Genomic DNA, 22,836 nt, shown 5'->3' with positions numbered 1-22,836 from the left:
TCTTTATTGTCTCAAATTCATTTTTCAGATCTTGGAATGTTTCTTTCATCTGTTTAATTGCTTTTTCTTGGCTTGATTTGATTTCTTCCCATTTTTTGTTCGTTTTTTCTTCCATTTCTTTAAGGGAGTTTTTTATTTCCTCTTTAATGGAGTTTTTCATTTCCTCTTTAAGGGAAGTTTTTATTTCCTCTTTAAGGTAGTTTTTCATTTCCTCTTTAAGGAAAGTTTTTATTTCCTCTTTAAGGTAGTTTTTCATTTCCTCTTTAAGGAAAGTTTTTATTTCCTCATTGAGGGAATGTTTTATTTCTTCTTTAAGAGCCTCTATCATCTTCTTAAAGTCATTTTTAGGGTTGATTTCTTCTGTTTCTTCTGTCATGGTATGTTTAGGTCTTGCAGGTGTAGAATCACTAGGTTCTGATGTTGCCATATAGGTCTTTATGTTACTGCCTGTATTTTTGCGCTGGCGTCTACTCATCTTTTCCTCTGTGCGGTGCAGGTGGTGTCTGTGTCTGAGAGTGCCTCTCTTGTTCTAATTTTTAGTCTTGGTTTCGTAGGGGTTCTTGGTTAAATTGGTGCTATTGGGCTGTTTCTTCAGGGACAGCTGATTTCAGTCGGTGAATTATATACTTATGATTCTGGTGATCTGGTTTAGTGGCTGGGTAGTGCCTTCTTCTGTGTTCCCAGGTCACGTTTTGTTCATTTGTCAACTCCTCAGCTGATCTTGTTTCTTCAGACTTCCAACTGTAGGCATCTGAATCCTCTCCCAGATGGGTTTCAGCTGAGCAGGGTAGTCTCACCAACACCTCCAAGTTGTTGGGTTTCACGGGATCAGCAGTTGGGCCCTGGGTTGTCCCCAGACAGAGTGCCCAGACTCGCCCTGGTTCCGACCCACGGAGATAGCCTCTTCCCCAGGTGTTGGGGCCAGGGGCATCCCCGCTCCAAGCTGCGTCCGCCCTTCTCCGTCCCCAGGCCTGTCCACTCCTGCGGCCTGCCGCCACAGGCCCACCTATGTCCACTTGTCTCAACCGCCGGGCCTGTATGTCCCTGTCAGCTGCCACTGGGTCTGTCTGCCTCTGCGGGCCACCAACGGGCCTGTATGTCCCTGCCGGCTGCCACCGCGGGCCTACCTACCTCTGCTTGTCACTGCTGCCGGGGGCCCATCCACCTCTGCGGGCCGCCACCGGGCCTGTATGTCTCCGCCGGCTGCCCCCGGGCCTGTATGTCTCTGCCGGTTGCCGCTGGGCCTGTATGTCCCTGTTGGCTGCTGCCACCGGGCCCGTCCACCTCCGCAGGTCGCCGACCTGCGTCCGCCTGTCTCCGCCGCCTGGCCCGTCCTCTGTGGGCTACCGCCGGGCCTGAATGTATCTGTCGACCGCCACCGCCGGGCCTGTCCACCTCCGTCTGCTTATCTCTGCCCCAGGGCCTGTCCACCTCTGTGGGCCACCGCTGGGCCTGAATGTGTCTGCCAGCTGCCGCCAGGCCTAAATGTCCCCTTCGGCCGCCGCCGGGCCCGTCCACCTCCACGGGCTGCCACCACAGGCCTACCTGCGTCTGCTTGTCTCCGCCATCTTCGCACTAGCATATCTTACAGGCAGACATCATTGTGGATCAAATGCTTTGTGGCTGGCTTGGTGTTTACCTTTTTCCTTTGATAGCATGCAGAGTACCTTTCTATACCGTAGACTCTAGAACATAGGGGTGAAGGCTCTGTGTAGGCACCAGCTTGGTTTCTTCGTGTTCAGTGAGTTGTGTGGGTGATGTATTCAGCAATGGGACAGGACTTACTGTCAGTTTATGGAGAACAATCTATAGTCTTGGCAACAGCCTGGGCTGTTGTGGGGTTCCAATGGGACTGCTTTGGCCAACAACATAATACCAATACTGGAAGCCTCATTTGGTGACAAGAGTCATCCAGTTAGGCCTCTGTCTCCCCATTATTTGATGATTTCATTTAGATTGCCTTCATATGTGGATATTTACAAAGCTTCTACTATATTAAATTTCTATACTGGCCCTCAAATAATCCTTAACTTTAGCTCCTTCTCTCCGTATTCCCTCCTTTGTCCTCCTCTTCATTTCCCCTTCCCCCTTGATCCTCCCATTCCAGTCCCCCACCCCACCCCTGCCCTGCCATACACCCATAACTATCTATTCTATTTCCCTTTCTTAGGAGCTCTATCTGTCCCCATACTCCCTTAATCTATACCTAACTTCTGTTTCTCTACAGGTTATAGCTTGGTCTTCATTGACTAAACAGCTAAAATTCACATACCAGTGAACACATGCTACATTTGTCTTTCTGGGTCTGGGTTACCTCACTCAGGGTGATTTGTTTCTCATTCAGTCCATTAACCTGCAAATTTCATGATTTCATTCTTATAACAGCTGAGTAATATCCCATTATGTAAATGTACATTTTCTTTATCTTTTATTCTGTTGAGGGACATCTAGGTTATTTCTAATTTCTGAATATTACTAACAGGCCAGCAATGAACATGGTTGAGTAAGTGTCTCTATAGTAGGAAGATGTGTTCTTTCAGTATATGCCTGAGTGTTATAGCTGGATCTTGAGGTACATTCCCATCTTCCTGAGGAACCCCCACACTAATATCCATCAATTTTGCACACCCACCAGAGATGGATGAGTGTTCCCGTTACAGCATGAGTTGTCACTTGTTTTATTCGTCTTAGCCATTCTGACAGGTTTAAGATGACATCTCAGAGTAGTTTCAATTTGCATTTCCCTGATGACTGAGGATGTTGAACATTTTTTAAGTGTTTTACAGCCATCTGAGTTTCCTCTGTTTAGACCTGTAGCCCCATTTTTGTAATTGGGTTGTCTTTGTGATATCTAATTCTTTGAGTTGTTTAGAAATTTTTAGAGTAGTCTTCTATCAGATGTTGTGTTGATGAAAATCTTTAACTATTCTGTATTGTCTGAATGACAGTGTCCTTTTCTATGCTTCTCAGTTTCATGGGGTCCCATTTATTAACTATTGATCCTAGTTCCAGTGTTAATGGGGCTCTGTCCAAAAAGTTGTCTCCTTTGCCAATAAGTTCAAAGCTACTCCCCACATTCTCTTCTATCAGGTCTAGTGTGTCTGGTTTTGTAGTGAGGGCTTTGATTCATTTGAAGTTGATTTTTGTATAGGTTGATTAATATGGATGTATTTGGAATATTCCAGTTTTACCAGCACCATTTGTTGAAGATCTTGTCCTTTCTCCAGAATGTGTCTCTGTCCTCTTTATCAAAATCAGGTGCCAATGGATGTGTGGATTTATTTCTAGATCTTCATTGATCAATGTGTCTGATTTTGCACCAGTATCATGCTGGTTTTATTACTTACTACAACTCCATAGTACAATTTGAGATCAGGGATGGTGATACCTAGAGCAGTTTTTCTAATATTCCGGATTGTTTTAGTTATCCTATGTATTTGTGTTTCCAGGTGAAGCTGAAAATTTGTCATTTTAAATTTTCTGAAAAATTGTGTTGAAATTTTTTGTGTAGGATAGCCAGTTTTACTATATTAATACTATATTAATCCTACTGATCCATAAGCATAGGAGATCTTTCCATCTTCTGATAGTTTTTTCAATTTTTTTTCTTCAGTCTCTTAAAGTTTTTATCATATAGGTCTTTTATTTTTTTTGGTTACAGTTACCCCAAGATGCTTTATTTTTATTTGACACTATTGAGAAAGGCATTGTTTCCCTGATTTCTTTCTTGGTCCATTTGTCATTTGTACATAGGAGAGCTACTGATTTTTGCAATTATTTCATTGAGTATTTTTGCATCTGTGTTCACAAGGAAAAATTGATCTGTAATTCTTTTTCTTTGTTGGGTCTTTATGTTGTTTGGGTATCAGAATAACTGTGGCCTTGTAAAATGAATTGGACAATGTTCCTTCTGTTTCTATTTGAGGAATAATTTGAGGGGTAATGGTGTTAACTCCTTTGAAAGTCTCATAGAATTTTACACTGAAAACAGTTGGTCCTCAGCTTTATTTGGGGGGGGGGGAGACAACTTTTAATGACTGCTTCTTCTATTTCACTAGAAGTTATAGGTATTTTTAAATTGCTTTTCTGATTATGATTTAACTTTGGTAAGTGATATGCATTGAGAAAATTATCCACTTCTTTAGGGTTTATAATTTAGTGGAATACAGGTTTTTTTAAGTATGACCTTGTGATTTTCTGGATTTCATTGGTGCCAGTTGTTATGTCCCCTTTTTGTTATGTCTAATTTTGTTCATTTAAATATTCTCTTCACTTTTTAGTTAATTTGGATATGGTTTGTCAATCTTACCAATTTTCTCAAAGAACTGGCTCTTTGCTTCATTAACTCTTTACATTGGTTTTGTTTGTTTGTTTCTAGTTTATTGATTTCAAACCTGAGTTTGATTATTTCCTTCCATCTACTCCTTTTGCATGCAACTTCTTTTTGGTCTAGAGGTTTCACATGTGCTACTTAAAGTTACCAGTATGAAATCTCTCCTTTTTTTGTTTTTAATATAGGCACTTAGTGCTGTAAACTTATCTCTTAGAGTTATGTTCATTGTGTCCCATAAATTTGAGTATTATTCATTTTCATTCAGTTCTAGAAAGCCTTTAATTCCTGTCTTGACTCAGCTTTCATCCAGTAGAGAGTTGTCCTTGTTCCATGAGTTTGTAAGCTTTCTTCTGTTTCTGTTGTTGATTTAATCACTGGCGATTTTATAGAATGTGGGCTGTTAGCTTAATTTTCTTATATCTGTTGAGACTTGCTTTATGTCCAAGTATGTCACTAATCTTGGAGAAGATTCCATAAGTGCCAAGAGGAAGGTATTTTCTTTTGAGTTTAGGTGAAATGTTATGTAAATGTCTATTAAGTCCACATTTAGTTTCTAATATCAATTAGCTACAGCATTTCTCTGTTTAGTTTTGGTCTGTAAATATTTCTCTAGTTGATTTTTTTTTTCTGTATGACCTGTCTATTGGCAATAGTGCTGTAGGGAAGGAAGTCTCCCATTATCAGTGAGTGACGGTCAATGTCTGATGTAAGCTGTATTAGTGTTTCTTTTATGAACTTAGGTGTCCATATATTTTGTACATGGATGTTAAGAACTGCAGTGTCCTCTTGGTAGATTTTTCCTTTGATGAGTATGGAAGGTATTTTTCTATTTCTTCTGATTAGTTTCCATTTAAAAACCTCTTTAATCAGATGTTAACATGGCTATGTCAGCTTTCTTCTTAGGTCTATTTGTTTGGAATATCTTTTTCTGTCTTTTGCAATGAGAAATGTCTATCCTTGACATTAAGATATTTTTCTTGGATGCAGCAGAAGTATGGGTACTATTTTCAAGTCCCTTTGGTCAGTCTATCTTTTTATTGGGGAATTGAGACCATTGATATTGTGGGATATCAATGAACAATGCTTGTTGATTCCTGCTTTGTTGTTGTTGTTGATGATGATGATGATGGTGGTGGTGGTGGTGGTGTGTGTATGAGTGTGTGTGCACATATATTTCCCCTCTTTTGATTTGTCATTTGGGATTATTTATTCCTTGTTTCTTCTCAGGTGTTGTTAATCTCTTTAGGTTCGAGTTTTCTGTAATGCCTTCTGTAGAGCTGGGTTTGTAGACATTGCTTAAATTTAGTTTTATTATGGAATATCTCATTTTCTCTATCTATTGTGATTGAAAGTTAAGACAGACCTATTAGAATAATACCTTGCTTCTCCATGGAGACTCTAAAACCTAGAAGGGCCTGGACAGATGTTCTATGAGATCACAAATGCCAGCCAAGACTACTTTACCCAGGAAAGCTTACAGTCTTATTTCTTAACTGCCTAGCAGTTAACAGTAGGAAGATAGAGCATTCAAGTTTTAGATCCCTCTCTGTGTACATATGTATATGATATATATGCAACATATGTACTTAACTGAAATGTTCATATCAGTATTTCAGAGAGGACATCTCATAAGTTTTAAGAAAGACTAAACAGTTATGGGTGTCCTGCTTCTCAAGGCTCTGGGCTTCAGGACGAGGTAAAAGAGCTGAAACTGCAATTTTCTGGAACCTTCTGAATTGGCATCAGAACATCAAAAGAAATGTATGCAATGTTCAGTCCTGACCTGCTTTACAAACACTGTTGTATGTTAAAGAAACCTCCTCCAAACAAGTTTCCTCTTTATGCCTATCCTCAGCAATAAGAGTCTCTTCATTCTTTATCAGCCAGTTGGGTGCTAGGTATATTATCATATCACTTAACTAACACCCCAGTTACCATCCTCATATTGAACAACAACAAAAATAAAACAACAACAACAAAAAAAAACTGGTCTTTATAGAAGTAAGTGATTTGTTCAGAATATTCCCTTTAAGGGATTAGCTAAATTTCAAATCTTTTTCAAATTTGTTTTTTGAAACAGAGATTTTATGGTGTGAATGTTTAAAACTAGACCAAACTTCTTATAGTAATATTAAGTGCTCACTTGTAAATGTAATGTCATACAAGTCTCTTGAACTCATTCATCATGTGAGATGGGAATTTCATGGTTCTTTGAGCATCAACTATGTTTACCACCACCTTTCTATGGCTTCTGACAACCACAGATAAACACCCCTTTTTTGTATGGGTTTGACTGTGCTAGCTACATCAAATAAGTGAAATCATTCAGTGTTTGTTCTTCTGTGATTGGATCATTTCACTATTGAAAACGTATTCCAGGTTCACCCATGTTGTCATATTTGACACAATTTCTTCTCTGAGGCCAAATATACTGCTTTAGAAATATATACAGTGGTGGTTTTTTTTATCCATTTGTTGGTACATAGAAATTTTGTTTGTTTAAATATCATTGGTACATTTTAAAAATCACTCAGAGAAGATGGGAGTGTTAGGGTCAAAGCCTGGGCTCTGGTAGCTGCATCAGGGAGGCTTGGCCAACTCACCAATTAAAGACACAGTATTGGGGGAAAAGAAGATAGCCACAGTAGGATGAGGAACACATAAAGAGAACCAGTGACATCAAGTTTGTCTTCACAGGACTGACATGAGGTCTAGCAAGAGGACAGTACACATACACAAGCAGTTCTAACTAAGGTCCCACCCAACAGCATCAATGAGCCGCCATTGATCCAGTGCTAGTCTGTCTAAAGAGGCAATACTGTAAGTTGTTACAGGGTTAATCGCTGAAAGTACAAACTCACCCTCACAGATAAGTGAAAGGATGGTCTGTCCTGTGAAGCTTTGTCCTGCCTGAAATTCAAGGAATTAAAGAGACAAGATTAATTATCTTTGTGCCTTCTGACAAGTACAGACACAGAGTGAAGGCAGAAATGCCAACTTTGCATCCAACTTTTGGTTACCCTGCAAAGAGCGAATTGAATTCTTTTTTCAATGAAAGATGACCTCAAAGCACTGGTTTCACCACCTCTTCAAAAATCCTGATTTCATTTATTTTTGTACTATATCTAGAAATGGAATTACAGGATCATGTGGTATCATATGAGATCATTTAATAAAAAAAATTGAAGCACTTTTACAGTTTCCCATAACAACATAGCATTTGAGATTCTCACTATGTACTAAAGTTTCAGTATCTCCATATCCTTAATGATACTTATTTTCAGTGTTACTATAAAATGTTCTAGGCTGCCCAGAGAAACCCTGTCTCAACCACCACAACCCCCCCCCAAAAAAAAACCACAAACCAAAACAAACAAAACCCAAAAAAGTGTTAAAAATCAAATTATATATATATATATATATATATATATATATATATATATATATATATATATATCTTTCCCTATGGTGGAATATCTTGCTCAGCCTTGATGAAGCGGGGAGGAGCTTGGTCCTGCCCCAAGTTGGTATGCCAACCTCTGTTGACTCTCCATAGGCCTTACTCCCTATGAGGGGTGGCTGAGAGAGGGGTGTAGAATGAATCTTAGAGAGTCTTATTAATAAAATCAAACCGGGGCCAGTTATTGGGGTGAAATGCTGGATGGTCAGAGAGACAGAACAAGCCACAGCTAACCTCACCTAGCCAACTTCTCAGCTGATCTGTTTCCTCAGACTGGAAGCCTCTGTGTCCTCATATCCAAATGGCTCTCAGCTGAACTGCTGCTAGAAGCCTGAAAGCTTAACCAGCTAAATGCTTAACCAGCCAAATGCTTCTAGTTTCTGATCCTCACGCCTTATATACCTTTCTGCTTTTTTACCACCACTCCCTGGGATTAAAGGCTCGCTTTCTGGGATTAAAGGCATGATCAGTCACCATGCCTGTCTGTATCCTTGAACACATGGATTTCTGCCTCTGAAATGCTAGGATTAAAGGCGTGTGCTACCACTGCCTATCCTCTGTTGTGGCTGTTCTGTCTCTGACCCCAGATAAGTTTATATTATGGGGAACATAAAACCACCACGGGGGGGGGGGGGAGGGAAGGAGGGGGAACTGTGGTTAATATGTAAAATGAAAAAAAAATTAAATAAATTAAAAAAATAAAATAAAGTTCTAGCAGTTCAGGCTGGAGATAAACCTCAACAGGAGAGTACTCACTTTATGTGACCAAGGCCCTAGTTCAATCCCTAGAAATCTCCCCAAACCCTTAAAATAAAATATATAAAATTTGGTCTTCATTGTCTTGGTGGTTCTGACTTACAGTTGCTTGATGTTGTCATCTAATTCTAAACCGATGCTTTGTTCATGCTGTCATGTTCAAACTCTTCCCCTCTGTCTATGCTCCCCTGTGTGCTATAATGTGTTCATCATCCAGCTGAGGTTTCCTGCCCTCTGCTTGTCATGTGACTTGAATCACCAACAGTGGTTCTCAACCTTCCTCACACTTCGATCCTTTAATACAGTTCCTCACGTTGTGGTGACCAACCATAAAATTATTTTGTTGCTACCTCATATCTGTAATTTTGCTGCTGTTATGAATAGTAATGTAAATAATTTTGGAGATAGAAATTTGCCAAAGGTGTTGCAATCCACAGGTTGAGAATTGCTGCACTGGGAGTGTTACAGCACCAGGGGTCCAGACACCTACCCCAAATGGACTGTTTCGTTTTCTTAATTGGTATTAGTCATTGTTTCTTTGCAATCAGCCTTTACTGCGCAAATTTAGCATAGATATAAAAATAAAGAAAACCACAATTACAATGGCAGTGTAGATTGTCAAGCTCTGGAAAAGAAATGATGACGCATTCATGATGGGAACTTTCTTTCCCTTTAGATGCTAAATAAAATAAATTTGTGATATGCAAATCCCTTATTTCAGACAGGAGAAAATTGTCAAAAAAATGATTATTTCTAGTCATGGTGGAGATGGCTTGGCATGTAAACGCTGCCAAGCCCAAATACCTGAGCTTGGTGCCTCAAACCCACATTGGGAAAAAAAGAACCAACTCCTACCACGTGAGGTGTTCTCTGACTGTCAAAAGCACCCTATCGAACACACACACACACACACAATTAATTAATTAATTAATTAGAATGTAATAATTTAAAACAAAAATAGAAAATGATGGCACACATCTGTAATCCCAATACTTGAAAGGTAGAAGTAGCAGGATCAGGAATTCACGGCCACTCTCTGGCTATAGAAGAAGCTGAAGCCAGCCTGAGCTAGAGGAGATATGTCTGGTGAAACAAAGAAACAAAAATGTTTAATATTTTTTATACAATGTATCAAATTAAGATTTGAGCAAATGACAGAAACAGAATTTTATGATCATGACAGTGAAATAAGACCCCTTGTGATGATTTAAATTCTGGACATGGTAATTTGACAATAAAGGCTTTCTTTCCTGACAAAATAAAAAAGATGATATACTACAGACCAACTCTAAACCTTCCCTTCGTGTGAGAGTCCAATGTAGGATGAACTGTGCAGCAATTGTGAGAAACAAATGAGCTATTATAATTCATCTATTTTAATTAAAATTTTCTTCAAAAAGTATGTAAAATTTTGCTTCTAAAATGTTTAGGATTGCTAAGAGGCAATACTGTGTTCTCTTGCTTTTTGGTGTTAAAATATGTGTTTTTTATCACTTTCTCCTACTCCATGTAAACATCCTAATTACTAGAAAAGTGAAAGTGGAAGAAGAATAGTGTGGCATGCATCAAGTCATCATTAGTCCATCATGAATGATGGACAAATTCTTCTGAGTTTGAAATGAACTTGATTCTGTTTCAATTATGTTATAATTAATGGGACACTAGATTTACAATCAGTAAATTCTTCGTGTCCTTGAGGTACCTTTCTCAGCTCTGTGACCTTGAGCATGACCTTTATATGTTTATGGTTCCCTGCTAAGCAGAGATAATTGGCATTACCTTAGATTGGTGAACACTAAGCAGTTCAAGGGGTATCAACTCCTCTTTTGCCTGAAGCACTGTTACTACATCATATCATTGCATAATATTTATTTTCACTTTGAATTGAGGTTATAATCTCACATTGAAATACATATTTTTTGGTGTTCACTCAACACATTTTTAAAAGCATCAAATCTTGCTGCAAATTTTGCCAATTAAATTTAAATTATCAGTTGAATTTCCAAACATGTTTTCTAAAGCCTTTAAATTCTTTTCAACATTTTAAAGTAGAAATTATTTTAAACATTTTACTAGGGCAATGCAAGGTGGGGAATGACCATGAATGGCAGATAAATGCACAAAACATCCTAAAATGAGGTTGTTACGAACTCCGAGTAAATAAAGCTTTCAAGAAATAGCTAATGATTCCTTATTCTTATCAGAAAGCTATCTATAATATACACTGGAATATTTAACAGTCATAGAAGTGATACATTCATAAAGTTACATGCTCATTGAAAACATATTTACATGGAGTCAATGTTATGATAACGGTCAAGAAATCTCTCTGTCTCTCTCTCTTTCTCTCTCTCTCTCTCTCTCTCTCTCTCTCACACACACACACACACACACACACACACACACACACACACTCCTTTAGTTCTTAGAAAACATTTGGCATAAGATTATGTACTGAAGTGTATGTTATGGATTATCAGATCACTATACTTGAGAAGTCAGAACAGCCAGTTGTGGCTCTAATTAGTTCATTCTATGGTGAGGTTGGTGACTACTCTAGAGATTACTGCCTGAGATAATTCTGTGTGCCATGAGAGATCATGGATCAAAATGCCTTTATTTTAAAATAAAGTATTATACAAGTTAATATATGATCTATTAGTATTATTTGTCAGAGTTTTCTAAAATTAAAGAAACAAACAAGGACCTTCCTGTCACAAGCCTCATAAAATATTTACGTGGAAGCCATGGTCTAACTCTATCCTGGTTGTTTCCTATCTCTTCCCTGTTCCTCTCTGCATTGCTCCTCCAGTAGCGTGTTCTGCACAGGCTAAGACAGAGGTTCACACTTTTTTCCTTTGCTTTTTCAAGCCAAGAAATTTGTAAAGCCACCGAAGTCTTCATGTGCCCTCTCTGTGACAAGAATTGCTCATTGCAGAGACTCAATGACAGCTGCATCTATGCCAAAGTGAGTATGGGCCTGTGCAGTTTCTGTCCTGAGCTCCAGTTTTTCTAAGAATTAGGTAGTAGAAAGTTCCCCAATAAATAGTTTTTCTGCAGAAATTAATTGTCTACAAGTTTATCAACAATCATCAGTGTCATTGATAACTGAAAAAAATCAGTCTGTTGCAATTAAAAAGAGAATATATTTTGTTTTAATATATTTTTCTTCTTGTGTTATTATAACTGATAACTGACATCTTAGGTACAAACCTCCACTTGACATTATATCTGATTCATTTTTATGAGAATCATTATTTCCATGGTGATGATTCAATTTATATCTTTCATGAATTTATTAAGTTAAAATACTTCTAGCTGCACAGAGGAAATGAAATGTCATGTCTCAAAGTCCCATATTACTGTCTACCAAGATCACCTGAAGGACTTTTAAACTCCTGAAGAGCAAGCATCATCCCAAAGCCACTAAATGAGATTCTCTACATTAAAATCTAGATGTCATCACATTCCAAAATTTCTAAAAGTTCCTAGGTGAAAAAAGGCTCATATAAATGTAAAAAGATACCAATTTTCACTGTTTTTATTTTCAGAATAGTTTTATTGAAGAATAATTAATACATAGTAAACTAGACTAGACCCATTTGAAAAATAAAAATTGGTACATTTTGTTAATGCATATGTAGCTGTGAAGCATATCACCACAATGAAGATAATGAATATGTCTATCACCTCCAAAAGCTTTTGTGTACCCTCTTACCCTCTCATCCTTCCCCAGCTCTCCCACACACTCTCTCTGCAAGTTCATCTGTTTAAGTAACCAATTGCAATGTGTCATTACTGATAACCATGCATGTTTCTTGACTTTCATGTATATGGTATTAAATGGTATGAATTTTTATGACTTATTTTGTACACTGTAACATTTTTGAAATTATAATGTGGCATTTATCAACAGAACATTCTCATTATTGCTGAATACTGTTTCATTTTTTTCTATATGAAAATTTGTTATTTGTTCACATATTAATGCATTTCCCATTTTAAGTACATCTTTTAACTCACAATTGTTATTTCTCTTTGGTTAATATCTAGAAATAGAATAGTCAGGTTATATAATAGCTTTATTGTTAACTTTTGTATTAATCCAATTTATCTTATTGTGATGATTTGCCTGAGGTAAGTCACTTATCTAAGAAAAGAGGTTAATTTTAGTTCGTTATTATTGAGGTATGATATTTCAGGGTATCACCTGGTAAAGGTCTTCTTGCTGACAGACTCTTAAGTTAATGCAGAGGAGAGGCACAACATAAGGCAGGTAGGGTGAGATTGTGTTTGGTCACCCTCTCATCTTCATAAGATCAAAAGTTCTATCATAAGCACTGGGCTCCTCTGATGACTTGTATAATCCTAATCACTTCTCAAAAGCTCCAACTCTAAACATTAGAGTAGACTACATTTCCACCCTGTTACCTTAAAATTAGGGAGTCAAATTATTTATGTATATAATGACCTTTTGGAAAACAGCTAAGCAACCATTGTCCACTACATTATATAGCATGTCTTTTGCAGTCATGTCCTAGAGTTGTCTCCCACACAGCCACCAAGCCTCAGTGTGTCAATCTTTGTAAATTGTAATGACTCTGGTAGATGTCTAGAGACATCTCATTATGGTTTAGTTACTTGAAAATCATTTGATGTCTGGGAGGGATCTTTTTGCTTTCAAAATATTCAGTTTAGACTACTGCGATGCTCTGTCTAGATCTAATTGTTTCTACAACAGAACCAAGACCTTCCTGTGTAGTGTACTAAGGAACCAGGAATGATGGGGAGCTCTAGAATGGCTGATGGAAGTAGGTGCTTGGGGAACTCCAGTCCATTCTTTGTTCTATCCTTGATCTCAGGTAGTTTCCTTATATACATGCACACTTAATACACAATTAACATCAAATGACTTAATTAAAACATCTTAATTTCCATAGTTCTTTATATGCCTGGAATTATTTTAGGAAAATAATCTCAAGTATCATCTCTCACCTCTCCTGTTGCTGTACCTGCTTTGTATAATTTTGCTTGTTTCTAACATAGAAGTAAAATTGATTCTTGTTGGTCTATCAGTTCACTGTAACAAATAATTTTCACAGAGTTGAATGTGATATCAATAGTTAATCACTTTATCACAAACCAAAACTTAGTAAAGTTAGCTTCTCAATTTTTATCTTGAGTAATTAACATTTAAAACAGTTTGAAAAATTATTTTATTTTATTTTAATTTTATGTTCATTGGTGTTTTGCCTGCATGTATATCAATGTGAGGGTGTTGGATCCCCTGGAACTGGAGTTACAGACAGTTGTGAGCTGCCATGTGAGTGCTGGGAATTGAACCTGGGTCCTCTGGAAGAGTAGACACTGTTCTTAACCACTGAGGCATCTCTCCATCCCCCCACAAAATTATTTTATAAAACTGTTTACTTTTGAGTTCTCTGGGAAGGCCCAACAAAGATGATACCATCTTAGATATGAAAATCGTGTTTTGCAGCTGTTTTTTTATATCACTTTTTGAATAATTCCAGTGTAGGACACATAGATAACACAGATTAGCTATAACAAAGACAAAGGTAGACAAATGTATAAGCCACTCTGTTATGAAGTTATAAACTGCCATGAAGTTCCAAAATATGATAGCCTTAGGGATATCAAAGGTCTAGATATATGTTATTTCTGTTACTTCTAAATTTTCTTTGAAAAATCAAATAATGGCAAGACATGAACACTAAAGATCTGTGTCAGAGTTAAAAAGTAGTGAATTTGTCCGAAAATGTTTAAATCTAGGGTTTTTTTTTACAAATATCCAGTATAAACAGAGAAGATACACATAAAGACAGATATAGTTCTGAACTTGTTTGAAAATTTATAAAGAATGTGCAAGAGGCAACCTGCAAAGAAAACACTGCCTCCTGCAACAAGAAATAAGTCCTGTGTATATGAAGTATTTAAGGTCCTGCATTTCTCTATATAATATTAACTATAGTTACTTGTGTTAAACCTATAAATATCATGATTATTCTGTATTTGATGGAGAAAAATGAATCCTCATTTCATGTGTTAAGCAGTCTAGATTTACATCACTAGCTCCAAGAAGTTATCACTTCAGTTCCTCATGGCATCCATCAATTCCTGAGACCATGGAGAAGAAATTAAAGCCTATCATAATTTAGTTTTAAAATGCATATGTGTTTGCATGTAAAAATTGCATTTATCATATGATAAAAGTTTATACACACACACACACACACACACACACACACACACACACACACACGAACAACAACGTTTCCTTCAGTTGACTACTTTGATTTTAACAATGAAAACTACAGGAATTAAAATATCACATGACAACTTTAGAGACCATACCTCAGTTTCTAGCTTGTTGCTCTGCAAAATTTGGGGCTCCAACAGCAAAACCATTTTTTTTCTTTTTTGGGACAAGGTCTATGTATCTTAAATTGGCCTTGAACTTTTGATGCCCCTGCCTCAGTCTAAGTATTGAAATTATTGGTACACACCATCAGATTTCAAATAAACCTATATGCATATTAAAAATATATTTAACTAAATAATTTAGTGATATTTGTGCATCCATTTAAAAACACAACACTGTTGTACCCAGATCGTAACCCCCAGAGAGACCACCAAGGACGAGCATACCAGAATGCAAAAGCAAGGTTTATCTGTTACAAGTCATGACAGGGAACTCAACTCAGGCCATCTCAAGTGAGGCAGAGAAGAGTTATTCTTTCTTGGGGAAGTTAGTTTTTATAGGCAAAACCCATAAAATTTCTTAGAGGGGAGGGGATTAGTACGGGTCCATCCTTGATTGGTCCAGTTTTTCCCGGGCCTGGACTTTATCTTATTCTAGCTTATCTGTTTGCCCTGTCAGGAGTTTTACAACTCCTCTCCAGGGTCTGGTCATGTTATCTCAGGAGAGGGGCATGTCTTGGTTAATTGGTTACCATCAGACATCCTGACTCTGTTCTTTTGTTCCTGGGGCTGGAGCCATCATTTCTGGGGACTTGAAACTGGCCTGGGTCTATCTATATTGAGATATCTTTGTCTAAGGCCCCCTTTTTGAGACAATAGAGTGAGGGTCTTGTGCCTAGATCACATCCCCAAAGCCGCCATTGGAGACTTTAGGTACAGAATGCAAAAGTAAGGTGTTTTCTAAGTTTACAAGCCTCCAGGGAGGCTCTTCCAAATCTCTCACTCACAGCAGGGAGGTTGGAAGGAGCGCTCCCCTTTCTTTGTGAGGCTAGTTCTCAAAGGCACAGACCATACAATTTATTTTAACCCACCTCCCTTTTTAGTCTTTTGGTCGAATATCCTGACTGTGTTTTCCAAAGTCCCTGTAGCAGATACAGCCACCTGGGGAAAAGGGGTCTAAGTTCTTATCTACACTTAGGAATCCTGGTTTAAGTTTCTCTTTGTCTGTAGGGGATAGGATAGAGTGGGGGGTTTTACTGAGGTATCACAAGCACTATACTATCAATTCATGCCCCGCCAGCAGGGCTTCAACGGGTTCTCGACCACCCTAAGGAGGGAATGCAGGGACAGGAGATACAAAGGAAAACACACCAAGTCTAGATTCTGATCAAGGCGCCACTTTATTTCCTTTCAAAAGGGTTTATATAATTCCTGCAGGGTGGGGGGAGCAAGAAGTTGTCATCTGCATAAGGTGGGGCAAGCTAACAGGATGTTTGTATAGGATGTTTACAGGGTGAGAGGGTCAAGGGCTCTGACTCAATGTCCTGTTGCTAGGCAACCTGACTGTAAGATGATCTAGTTACCTGTCTTATTGGGGGTCTGTATTTTTCCATTAACTAGAGATTCTGTCCTTTTCCCTGACATCTCCCCCTTCTTAGTAATAAATCTAAGGGCCACATAAACCAGGTTAGAATGGTCTAAAAGGAGGGCTCTGAAAGAGGCTTTGCATGGAGGATTACAGAGGCCCTATCCCTTTAAAGGTTGTGGGAAAAGGTCCGAGAGGGAATGTCTCTCCAGACTCAAGCACCACAGGTGTCCCCATAGTGCAGGAATCAATGGACCATGCAGTTTTTTGAGGGAGCAGAAATGGGTAAGCGCAAGGCTGCTACTGCACAACCACTATGCAACAGGGCATATAATCCAGGCTCTCGGGATTTGGGGGTACCATGGTCCCCAGCCTGTGCAGTCCCAGTTGCACTCCAATCATGTCTTAAGTGAGCCCTTTTCCCACACATAGGTGCAACCTCCCCCAAGTGAAGGGGTCTGTGTGGGGCATCTCTCCTCAGGGGAAATTTTAACCCTGGAGTCCTGCATATCAAAGCAGTGGTAATGAACCTGGATCTGCCTGGCCTGCAGGTCTATTATTTGGCTTGGGATGAACCCAGTGAGCCAGGAAAGTGCCCAAAGGCAAGGACCAGGAGCAGGCCTACAAACAGGTCCTAGGAGGGAGGAAAGAAGGGTCGTTAGCCAAGGGGAGTTTGAAAAACTAACTCTAGAACTACCCAAGCTCTTGTTTTCCTTTTTTTTTTTTTTTTTTTTTTTTTTTTTTTTTCCTGTTTCTAGTTCTTTTCTAACCTTTACTATACTATCTCTGACTACCCTGGTGTGGTCTGTAAAGAAGCAACATTCCTCTTTGAGCACAGTACAAAGGCCACCCTGTTGTAAAAAGAGGAGATCCAGGCCTCTCCTGTTCTGTAAAACTATCTCAGCTAGGGAGGAAAGGGATGACTTGAGGGCAGAAATTCCCTGTTCAAATTGGGCAATGTCCTCATCTATGGACAGGTGAAGCTCAGAGTAATGTTGGTTGAACAGGACCAGAGAGGCAATTTCTGTGCCTGTTTCCGCTCCAACCCCCAGAAGGACTGCTAAGGTGAGGGCAGTAACAGGCTCCCGTCAAGGCAGTCATCTCAGCACGGCGGCTTCTCTTCCTAAAGATCTAGGAATTGATCTGAGGAATAATAGGTTAGTCTAGGTAGAAGGGACCTAAGTGCCCTGAGTGGCATCTCTGGTGATACCCTGTTTGCTGTGCTACCTGCCAGCCACAGGCTGTGTCAAGCTGGCCCAACATGGCTATGACCACCTGTGACACCAAGGCCAGCAAGTCCAACAAGCCTTTCTGACACTTTGGATGAAAAATTCAGCACTGCCCTTGGCAACATGACCCCTGCTGTCAGACTGGATTTGTGACAAGCAGTGTCCCTGCTCAGCCCAGAACGTGATTGACTATGGGACTTGTATACTGTGTGAAAGGTCTCAAACACAGTTTGCTGTAAAGTTCCCGCTGTCCCCCCACAGGAACTCTGAGCAGAGTGATAACAGAGCTAAAGGGCTGGTGGGGGTTGCTGAGAATGAGGACAATAGCCTGGATTGCTTGCCGGAGGGAAAGCATTTGAAACAGAGGAAGTTTCCTCAGGAGAGGGGCTACCTCACCTGGGCACATCAGATATATTTACAGCTCTAACCAGGCCTTCCTGCAACCATCTAGGAGCAGAGTGTATCTCTTTTATGGCACCATTAACAGGATTTAGTCTTTTTGTGATGATCAGCAATGGTGTTAATGCTGAATGTTCTCCTACCTCACTTCATGAGAATCAGAAGGCTGCTGCCCCCCCCCAACTCCCCCTCCCCCTGCCGGGCCCTGTGACTCTCTCCCCATGAATGAAGGAGCCGGCAGGTGCCAAGGTGGAAAGGCTCCCCGCCCCTCTCCACGGCCCCACAAGCTCCCCTCCCCCTCAGTGCCACTAAGACCTGACCCTCCACAACAGCAAGCATCAGCCCCGCCAGCACCCTAGTCCCGGGAACCACCTCCAAGGGCAGCTCCACCCCCCATAAAGACAAAACATCACCAACTCCTACAATTTGAGATCCTCCACCACTACCCCCTCCAGACCAGCCTTACTCTGTTGGAGCAGAAACATGATCTCAGAGATGGCCCCATCCTGCACACCAGGTGACTGTCTATCCAGAGACAAAATGTCCCCCGTCCCCTCTAGCCACACAGGGGACTCATGGTTGCCTCTGCAAATCCCTAAAGCATCAGTAGCTACCCCAAGCCCTAGTTCCTGGCAGGCAGGGTTTGCATTTTCAAAGGCCAAGTGTTAAATGAAGGTACTTTGGTTTTTGTCCGGCCCAAACAGTCTCTCAGCCTGGAGGGAATCCTGCCTGTGCTGCATTCGTATCATAGGGGGAGTTGCCGAGAAGTTTCTTTAGAGTCCAAGTTTTTGAGGATGGCTGTTCAAGTGAAGTAGTGGGAGTGGAGAAGGAACAAAGAAATCTGCAACTGGTTGTGATCAATCAATTGAGATAACTCACTACCTTTGGACGAGCCCTCTAGGAAAGCCTCCTCAGCAGGGTCTAGAGGGAATCTAGAGCCAAAATTCTTAAGAGAGGGATAAAGATGGGCAGGGGCGGACTCCTGAGGATTCCTAGGTTTAAAAGTCTTGAGCGTCCCCTCTTCCATAGAGCGCAGGTCGTGATCTGAGGGACAGACCGAAGGCGCTTGAGAAAGTGCTCAGGGGATCTTAGGGCAGGTAGAGGGGGAGTAAAAGGCTTCTTTGAAGATTTTTTTTTTTTATTAATAAGCTCTTGTATGTTAGGGGAATATTTATAGACCCTAAGAATGTCATTAATATTCAAAAAAGGCTTTAAGGTCTTTTTTCTTTACCCTAGTTCCTTGTATCTTGAGGGGCTCATTTATGCCAGAAATGAATAAATCTCGTGACGAAGTTGCCTCTCCCATGGCTCGTCACTTTCTTACCTGCATCGTCTCTGCTCTCCTCCGGGATCGAGTCCTGAACCAGGCCATTTCAAGGGGATCCAACAACTTCACCAAGGCCTTGGTCTTCCTCCGGGAGACGAGGTTCCGAACCTTAAGAGGTGGTTTCATCCACATTGGGCTCCAGTCGCCCCGGCCAGCAGGGCTTCAACTAGTTCTCAACCACCCTAAGGAGGGAATGTAGGGACAGGAGATACAAAGGAAAACACACCAAGTCTAGATTCTGATCAAGGTGCCACTTTATTTTCTTTCATAAGGGTTTATATAGTTCCACAGGGTGGGGGGAGCAAGAAGCTGTCATTTGATTAAGGTGGGGCAAGCTAACAGGATGTTTGTATAGGATGTTTACAGGGTGAGAAGGTCAAGGGCTCTGACTCAATGTCCTGTTGCTAGGCAATCTGACTGTAAGATGATCTAGTTCCCTGTCTTATTGGGGGGTCTGTATTTTTCCACTAAATAGAGATTCTGTCCTTGTCCCTGACAAATTCATGCAATGCCATGATTGTTCCTGAGAGTAAAATAATTAGTCACTCAATGTTTCATGTAGTTGTAAAAACAACTCTGTGTAGATGTAACCAACTGTCTTATTAAATAAGAAACACAGAACCAATGTAAAAGAGAAAGCCGAGAGGTCAGAGCTCAGAGCTAAAATTTCACCCTTCCTCCTGCGGTGGTCCTAGCTCTCCAAAAAAGAGTTATTTCGTGTGTGCATGTCTTTTCATAGTCTTTTGTTCTGCCTTCTCATTGGTTGTAAACCCAAACACGTGACTGCCCCCCTGTACAGCCCCCCAGGTCTTAAAGGCATATGTCTTCAATGCTGGCTGTATCCCTGAACACACAGAGATCTACCTAGCTCTTCTACCAAGTTCTGGGATTAAAGGAGTGTGCCACCACCGCCATACTCTTGCTATGGCTCTAATACCTCTTACCCCCGGGCAACTTTATTTATTAACATACAATCAAAATCACATTTCAGTACAATTAGAATACCACCACAACTCTGTCCTTTAAATTACCCTCATTCATAATTTTCCCTTAAAGTACTAAACTTTTATTTTTTTAGAAAATACTTATTCAATACTTAGATATGACTCAAGCTATATATTGATTATAAAACTACAACAGAAATAGAAGAGACAGTAGACTTTTCCTTTAAGAAATTTCAAGAGTCTACCAGACCACCTATCAAAATTACAGAGGACATTTATTTAAATAGAAGACTCCAGTATTTGAAAGCTTAAAATCAGTTAATCAAGAATAACATGTAGAAATCTACCTGTTGAGCAGATCCATGTGGATCTGATTATGATTTTGAGGAACACATTTTAAGACTATTGTGTAAAGGTGAGCATTAAACCAAGTTTCCGTATTTTGTGTACTTTGCATCTGGGTATATTGAATATAGACCATTATGCATTCTCTCTGCTACCCAAGAGTTAAAGATTAAGAAGTGAGAAAGAATTGCATCCCAGACTAAAGTCCAATCCCCTCAGGAGCATGCTATCAGTGATAGCCTGGCCTACAGGATTGAATGAGCTGAGGAGATCCCTGCTCATTTACTGTAGATGAGATTTTATGAGTGTGTCACCATCTGGGCATCATGCTGTCCCAAAGCTTTTAAGGTATGTTAGAGGAGATCCAATAGCCATAGCAGAGGAGACACAGACTCAAGTTTCCATAGGAAGGGCGTGTCGCTTAACAATACTAACATTCATCAATGACTAACCCTACTCAGCTTTCAAAGCTAAATTAGACATCAACCACCATGGAGAATTTATACTGTGGGTTCAGCATAGCCTCCCTTCTTACAATACTCTCTGCACACCAACAAGGTAAAATTAAATGGTTGTTCATACATACATCTCTTTAGTCATAAAGGCAAGCTATTTTCAAATAAAACAAGTAATCGCAAATGTATATTTTTTAGGAAGAGCAAGCTTCTGTTGTTTTTAGAAAAGTCTATTATGCTCCTTGAAGTATTTTTGCAAGTTTCATTTGATGTTTTCTTTGAAGTAGCAATTTTTTTTTCCTGTTAGACAGGTCAAAGCTCATAGTTCTTCCAATTACCTCAGATGTAATCTTGAATCCTCTCTCAGTATTCCCCATTTTAATTCAGCAGCTTTTTTTTTTTTTTTGTCAGTAACATAAAGTAATTAGTAACTGGATTATAGGCAAAGGCTAATTGCTTATCACTTTGATCTCCAATATCATGATACCTTTCATATGTAAACAAGTTATGAAGCTCACAAAATTATTTTAACATTGTTACACTCCTGTAAATTTTGAAATATTCCCTGGTTCTTATTTTAGTTCTATCTCTGTCATATGTATATAATCCACAAATAAAATATCCATGATTAATATTACATATATCCACTTTAATTGAATAATACATTTCTAAACCATTAATGCACACGTTTGAGCTCAAACATACCTAAAAGGCCGATTGGTGAACTTTTTAAAAGATAATGGAAAGCACTTTAAAAATGAATGCCACATAATCTATGAGCAATCATATCCAAGAAGCATTTTTTTTCTTTTTGTTAATTATGGCCTTTTACTTAGAGGTTTCCATAAGCATGGCTGTTTCTGAAGCAGGGGAAACCCTTATTTCTTTGTGACCTTTAAATCCTCACATGTAAAGTCTCTGGAGCACTCGGAGAGGCTGTTCCTGTCTGTTTAAAAGGAGAAACTGACAGCTGTTCAACTACTAAGACAGCTCAGGTCTCTCTGCTGGGTGTCCCTGAAAACAAAGAGACTGGATTCCCCTGCTGGGTCTAATTTTATGAGCTCTGTGGGGAAATTTTTCTATGATCCTTGTCCCTGCTGTCTGTAATGATTATCTGGAAAAAAGCAACACATAATATTTTTAGAAATCTCCAGCCTTAACTAAAATAAAATTTTAGAATGACAAAGAATATTTTGTACCTTACACAAACTCTTAAGCTTACTTCATGGTTTCTTTTCTGTGCTATGCTGCGTGGATCAGACCCAGGGCTTTCCTGTGCATTCTAGACAAGCTCTCTTTCACTGAGCTAAGCATCATTCGTAATGTTTTCAAAAGGCTACAATTGAAATATACATTAGCATTATTGTAATGTCCTCATTAGGAACCCTCTTGACTATATAGACTGAACAAGGGGGATGCCATTCTACCCTAACTTCCATTATAAAAGTGTCATTTGAGCCGGGGTGGGGGATGGTGGTGGTGTATGCCTTTAATCCCAGCACTTGGGAGGCAGAGCCAGGCGGATCTCTGGGAGTTCAAGGTCAGCCTGGTCTACAGAGCAAGATCCAGGACAGGCACCAAAACTACACAGAGAACCCCCACCCCCCATCTCAAAAAAACAAAACAAAAAAAAAGTGTCATTTAACCCATGATTTGCCTTATTGTCTTTGGGGATAATACTGTCATTTTCCTCTATACAATAGCCTTCATTATTGGCAGCTTCACTTTCTTAGATTTTATTTAACTCTAATAAACTGAACTTTGATAATATTAAATGAAAAATC

At 39.5% G+C, this 22,836-nt stretch overlaps 1 protein-coding gene across 1 annotated transcript in view; it reads left to right on the top strand.

Moving 5' to 3' along the window:
- Positions 1–22,836, top strand: part of Ano3 (anoctamin 3) — a 261,204-nt gene that overhangs the window by 157,900 nt on the left and 80,468 nt on the right. Inside the window, exon 13 of the mRNA XM_076570257.1 lies at positions 11,421–11,517. Coding sequence (XP_076426372.1) covers positions 11,421–11,517 — 97 coding nt within the window. The remainder of the gene's footprint in view (positions 1–11,420; positions 11,518–22,836) is intronic.

Source organism: Peromyscus maniculatus, chromosome 4 (assembly GCF_049852395.1).
Source record: "Peromyscus maniculatus bairdii isolate BWxNUB_F1_BW_parent chromosome 4, HU_Pman_BW_mat_3.1, whole genome shotgun sequence".
Taxonomy (NCBI): Eukaryota; Metazoa; Chordata; class Mammalia; order Rodentia; family Cricetidae; genus Peromyscus; species Peromyscus maniculatus.
The sequence above is the reverse complement of the archived record's forward strand: the minus strand, read 5'-3'. Positions and strand labels throughout refer to the sequence as shown.